Here is a 5,829-nt window from a genome sequence, read left to right on the forward strand (position 1 = left end):
ATATATATATATATATATCAATAAACAATATTGAGTTTATTTGCAAATTTATACATTTTTGCAGATGCTGGTTTCTCATATATGCAAGACAGATCTATCAAAGTGAACTTATCTAAAATATTTTACTGCTTGATTAAACGATGTCTTTAAATTAGATCTTAAATGCTTTTGTCAGGTTTGTAATTAAACAAACAGATTAGAATAAAAGCCAGGATTATCACCTTAAGAGGTGCGTTATAAAGGAGCACTAGGGTGTTGGGAATTGTATTTTCCTGTAAGATTCTCTTCTTAAGGTTTTCTCAGATTGTTTTTCTTGAGTTTTTGTGGCTCAGACTGATTTTTAGTCATTTGTTTAGTAGTTCTTAGTAGTTCTTCTCCTCAGCATTCCTCAGTGCAGCTCCTGCACCTGTGACCACTTATTCCTTCCTCCATTTATTTCTCCAGTCTGCTGCATTGGATTCTTGCTTTCTACACGTGCATGTGGGTCCTCCAGCCCCCCCTTGGGAAAATGATGAGACACTTCAGGCATGTTTAGACTCAGTGGAAAAGTTTGGTCAGGTTAGGTTGCTAGATAGGTGTTTATTTGTTTACTTGCTCTAAGAAAGTTGCTTTTTGTTTTGATGTAAGCAACGGTCATTCAATTTTCAACAGAAATACTTAATATATATGTCATTCTGTAATAATTTAACTTAAGTGAAATTAAATAATTTTGTATAATTCTGACTGAGGTTTAAAGGACTGGAACCAGTGAGAAGTGGAGACATAACATGCTGACTCCAGCAGAAAGTTGTATGGAGATTTATCAGTTATGTGGCTGATATGCAGAGTATGCGCTGCATAAAAACAGAAAAAGTCAAACATTTCAGTCCCAGATTGAGAATAGTCTGTATATCACGTTCTGTCACCAAATCTGCCAATAATTCAAACCAACAGGAAGTCATTTCTGACGGGTGTTATACCCAACTTGACCACTAGATGTCAATATCTGTGGAACATTTTCACTCTGACTGTTTGATAAGGGAACTAAAATGACTCATCTTTTTGTTTGATTGTGATTTGTTAGCAACATCATTACATATTTACTGATTTTAAACATTAGTAGTTACCTTCTCTTCCAGATCTTTAATCTGCCTTCTCTGGATTTCTGTCTTGTCTTCAAGATCCCGAATTCTCTGTGGTTCGTTAGAGAGAGCAGAAATACAAATCAAACCACAGACCTAAAAAATCCTCCCCTTCCCAAGTTCCTCAGTAATATGTATGGATGTAGAAGAACCTGGTGGGCCTGGTGCAGCAGCTCCATCCTCTCCTGGAGGATCTGGCAGTCGTACTCTCGACTCTTCCTCAGCATCTGCCTCCTCAGCTTTTCCACCGCCATCCTCAGCTCATCCTTCTGAAGCTCATTCAGGGGTTCGCCGTACTTTATCACCTGATGAAACAGAGACGGCAGGTATTATAATGATCATGGTGAATTCAAGGACTTGGCTTTTTGTGCTAAATGAGGTTCTGTTCAATCAAAAGGAGCTTCAAGGAACCACAAGATTCTAAGAACGTCAGTGAGCCTTGCAGGGATTGAGCCTCGAAGAAATTTATTTTTGGTATTAATTGAAGTGATTAAAAGTTTCTACAATTATAGCATTTATTTTCATGGAACTGCACAAGAAAACTATTTGAAACATCTTTGATTTTCCACACTGATAAGAGAGGGATGATCACAAGTATGCATTCAGAATTGAATTAGTGACCGTATTTAGTGATGCATGCCTTGACACGCATCACTTTCAAAATGTTTACACTTTAAAAAATCCCAAAAAGATGTGATGCAACATAGGATGTAAACCTTGTCCTGCTGCAGGGCGTTGTAAAGCGTCGCTTCCAACTCCTGGATTTGCTGTTAAAAATGAGAAAATGTCAACAGTTTAATCATCACAAGAATACAAATCATATCTAAAATACTCAAACCTCATGCTTCATTTAACAATAAAGTATTTATGTAACAAAATTATTCAAAACAAGCCAAATGAACAGATATATAGAGAATGAAAATGGATGGATCCATGTTTGAATGTGGGGACAGAATATGTTTTCATATTCCATTCAATGATTTTTATTATTTAACCAAACTTGAAAGAAGACATAAATCCAGCTCCAAGTTATTCCAGATAGTGGAAATTGGTGAAAACCATCTTTAATCAAAGATGATTAATCATTAGGGAAGTTTGGAATAAAGTTAAAATAATACAAAAACGTTGGTCTGCCTGTATGTATGCAAAGTATGGGAAAAAACATACCAGCAATTTCAAACGTTTGCACAGCAAAGTGTCAGAGTGTTTACCATGTAGGCCTGGTCCAGGGCCTGCTTCCTGTAGTCCAGCTCTTCTTCCAGATAACCTTTCTGTTTGCAGAACATGTCCTGTAACGCAGAGGAGGTTGTTCACATAAATTAAGTTGTAAACATCTAATGTCATCACACAGCTCAATAAATTTGGTTAAAACCTAAAAATCTATGAATAATAAAATATTTGATTAAATATGTGTTCATTTCATGTTTATTGTATTGTTTGTATTGTATATTTATGATTATAACTGATTATTTTTTGTGAAAATATTCAGAGAATTTAGCTTAGCAATTTCCCATGACCCACCATTTCTATCTCCAGGTCCATCATCTTTTGATGCAGTGCTGCTTCTGTCCCTTCTATCTGCTGGATCCACTAGAGGGCGACATTCGTCCAAATTTAAGTCAGTTTAACAGAAAGCGCAGAATGTACAGGAAGTTGCTTCTCAATCAAGATAAAGTTGCTTTTTACCTTTTCTGCCAGTGACAAAACAGTGCTAGCCTGAATTATTGCCACTTGCTCCTCATTCCTCAAGTTCTGCACATAAAAAAGGAAAGACTGTGATAAATTTCTTGCTTTAGGAATGCATGCCAAACAGCTGAATTAATTATAAATTACCCCGTTGTCTCCAAGAATGTCTAGCAGTTTAATGAGATCTGGTATGCACACGTCCTGTGAAGAAAAGCAGAATCAATAGCAGGAATGCAAAACTATGTTCAATTTGTAATAAATCTTTATCTTTTTGGTCACATAAAGTTCTTCTTAACAAGCACCTTGACTCCTTCCTTCATGCAGTAGATCTGCAGAGCACTGACTCCCTCGGAGAATGGGTGCATTCTCAAATGGTTAAAAGGTGGAGACCTCCTTTCTCGCTCCTACCACAGAAACACACATTTTAAGCTCATAATGGGACTAAGACACATTATTCAATACATAAATGTATTGAATTTTATGACCAAACTCAAAGTAGAGCAGAATTGTAAAGAGGAAGGAAAAGTAAGTGTGGTGTTGTAGCCCATTTTTCTTTGCAAAGCACCTGAAGCTCAATCTGATTGGGTGAAGAATGTCTGTGAGAATCAGTTTTCAAGTCTTGCCATATATTCTCTGAATTTTGGTCGTTTTCTTGTCAGCCTAGATCAGAAAATGAATATGATGTAATCAAAACCATTCCATTCAGTGGTTTCCAACTTGAACTCTTACACAGAAGCCAGATTTGTGGGATGCACAGCTCATAATGATCTTGTGGAGATCTCAATAAAATAAATATTGAGCAAAATATGAAAGAAACATTCCAGCAGCATGACAGTTAAAAGAAGAAGTTGGTCTGGTTTTAAAAATGAATTTCATTGTGTTGATAATTTGCACCAACTTGATTTTGCTTCCCTGAACGTGCGTGTGATGCTTGGCAATAAACACACAAGCTTCAGTTTTATTACATTCCCACAGGAAGATACTCTTGTGAAATACATTATTACTGTCTTGAGCACATAAATCAGATTCTTTCCACCTGCAATCATGAAACCTCACAAGTTGTAGCCAGAACAAACAAATAAAAGAAACTCTTGTGTTTTTTATTTTTTTCTATTTTGTCTGGCTGACAAAATCTACGACAAAAAATGAAACAAATATTACAGCTGACAGGTAACAAGCTGTGCTGCCTGATATCCAACAAATGGAGTGTCTGTGAATTCCTGTTTTCCCTGTTAGTGGCAAAATATAACTCTGTGGTCAATTGGTTTGTATGGAAATTAACTAAATTAACTCCTAATAATTGACTGCATATTATTTCATCCAAGTAGAAGCAATAAAGCTTATGCCTCAATTAAACTACTGATAACTATTTAAAGGGTTTCAGGAAGAATGAAAAATAGCACCATCTAAAAAAACAATCATCTGCAGCACAAAAAATCTGGATGTTAGATATGCTCACCGGACTTCAGAGAACAGTAAGAATAGGAGTTTGACCATGACAGCCTCATGTGCAAAAATTATCGGACACACTTCAGAAAGCAGTGCAGCATTTTTCTGAGTTGTGATCACATCCGTGGCTCAAAAACATCCTGCAACTTACAGACTTAACCAAATTGAGCTTGTAAGATTTATTTATTGGGTAATAAATGTGTAAGATCCTTCAGGCTAAACTCTGGGTAACTTTATACATGCTAGTGTGGGAAAACCTCCATCTGGAATACAAATTGACTCACCTCCAGTTCCAGGATCCTGAACTCCAGGAGCTCGTTTTGGTCTCTGGAGTCCTGAAGCTCCTGCTGCAGTCGACTGCATTCCGACTCCAACTTCTCCACCTAGAAAAAGTCAAGTTTATAAATTAAAGACCAACAAAGTTGCAACAGTTCTTCACATAGTTACATTACAAATTCAATGTTATGACTTAAAATGTATTTCAAAGTAAGAACCGAAAGCAAGAAAAGTGCTAAATGTTGTTTTTAAAACATAAGAAGGTTTAAGTCCAACCTTTTCCAGCAGCTCCTGATTTCTTCGTAAGAAGAGCTGCTTCTCCTCGACCCATTTGGAGTCCTAAAACAAATAGACATAACTCTGTTTGAAGGAGGTAAAAACTGCCTTGCAAACTTTTATTTTTTAGCCAGAACAAAAAGACAAAAGGTAAAGGTGAATAGAAAATCCAACAACTTTGAGAGTATTGCTGTTTTTTTTCACACTAAAAAATCTCAAAGCCAACCTAAAGGACACATGTTGAAACATGCCTAGTTCCTTTCAGCGATTTGTAGATCTTTACTCCAATATAAAGTTGAGAATCACATTGAGTCACACCATATAAGTTCATTATTCAAACTGTTGGAATGTTTTCAAGTCGTTCTGTTTAACCCCCAACTTCCTCTCTGCAGGAGTGTAGGCTGGAGGGGCTCATGATTTTCCAAGGCAGCTATTTTATAGCCACATAACCAGATATGGAAAGAAGACTTTAATTTTTTTATAGTCTATTAGTGTTTCAAGAAGCACTGAGCATGTTTTAGTTGGCTTGGGCTGACAATAATTTCAGTTAGTTCAAGTCTTTTCAAATCTTTTTTTAGAAAGTCTTTGTTCATGTTGTCACTTTACAGTTTTAAAGTAAAAAGCTAATAAATGAAGAAATGTATAATTTTCCTTCACTCTGATACTTCAAAGGTCCCCCGATCAGCAGGGGCCACCTATGTGTCTGTGGGGCCCTCAGAGGTTTGGTAGAGGAGCCTTAGACCGAGGAACACAGCAGACAGATTGTTACGGCCCTGGGCCTTGTGGGCTGTTTTGCAGGTGTCTTGGTGTCCGTCTTTATGCTCCTCGATGTTACCTCGTCTTGGAGGTCATAAAGAGGTATTGTATTTGAACCATGCTCACTACATGATTTCTGTGTCTGGCTCATTTACTAACACCGACATTACACTAGGGTTCCAGAAGACCAAAATATGCTTCAATGCTTTATTTTTTAAACCAGTTCAGTATTGTTCAAGCTACACTTTGAAGTCCTAGCATTTTT

The 5,829-nt window shown here is 36.8% G+C and overlaps 1 protein-coding gene and 1 long non-coding RNA gene across 3 annotated transcripts in view; both read right to left on the bottom strand.

The window, feature by feature from the left end:
* Window positions 1-5,829, bottom strand: part of jakmip2 (janus kinase and microtubule interacting protein 2) — a 46,035-nt gene that overhangs the window by 5,612 nt on the left and 34,594 nt on the right. For both annotated transcript variants that reach the window (XM_007562061.2, XM_007562062.2), the window contains exons 13-22: window positions 4,809-4,871; window positions 4,541-4,639; window positions 3,110-3,211; window positions 2,955-3,008; window positions 2,808-2,873; window positions 2,643-2,711; window positions 2,333-2,410; window positions 1,838-1,888; window positions 1,274-1,426; window positions 1,107-1,172 (exon numbers count right to left, since the gene is read on the bottom strand). In XM_007562061.2, the coding sequence (XP_007562123.1) occupies window positions 1,107-1,172; window positions 1,274-1,426; window positions 1,838-1,888; window positions 2,333-2,410; window positions 2,643-2,711; window positions 2,808-2,873; window positions 2,955-3,008; window positions 3,110-3,211; window positions 4,541-4,639; window positions 4,809-4,871 (801 nt within the window). The remainder of the gene's footprint in view (window positions 1-1,106; window positions 1,173-1,273; window positions 1,427-1,837; window positions 1,889-2,332; window positions 2,411-2,642; window positions 2,712-2,807; window positions 2,874-2,954; window positions 3,009-3,109; window positions 3,212-4,540; window positions 4,640-4,808; window positions 4,872-5,829) is intronic.
* LOC107837318 (uncharacterized) lies at window positions 5,002-5,823 on the bottom strand. The gene is made up of 2 exons (XR_001663331.1): window positions 5,181-5,823; window positions 5,002-5,066 (listed from the first exon to the last, which is right to left on the bottom strand). It is a non-coding gene; the product is annotated as an uncharacterized LOC107837318 (long non-coding RNA).

Source organism: Poecilia formosa, unplaced genomic scaffold (assembly GCF_000485575.1).
Source record: "Poecilia formosa unplaced genomic scaffold, Poecilia_formosa-5.1.2 Scaffold133, whole genome shotgun sequence".
NCBI lineage: Eukaryota > Metazoa > Chordata > Actinopteri > Cyprinodontiformes > Poeciliidae > Poecilia > Poecilia formosa.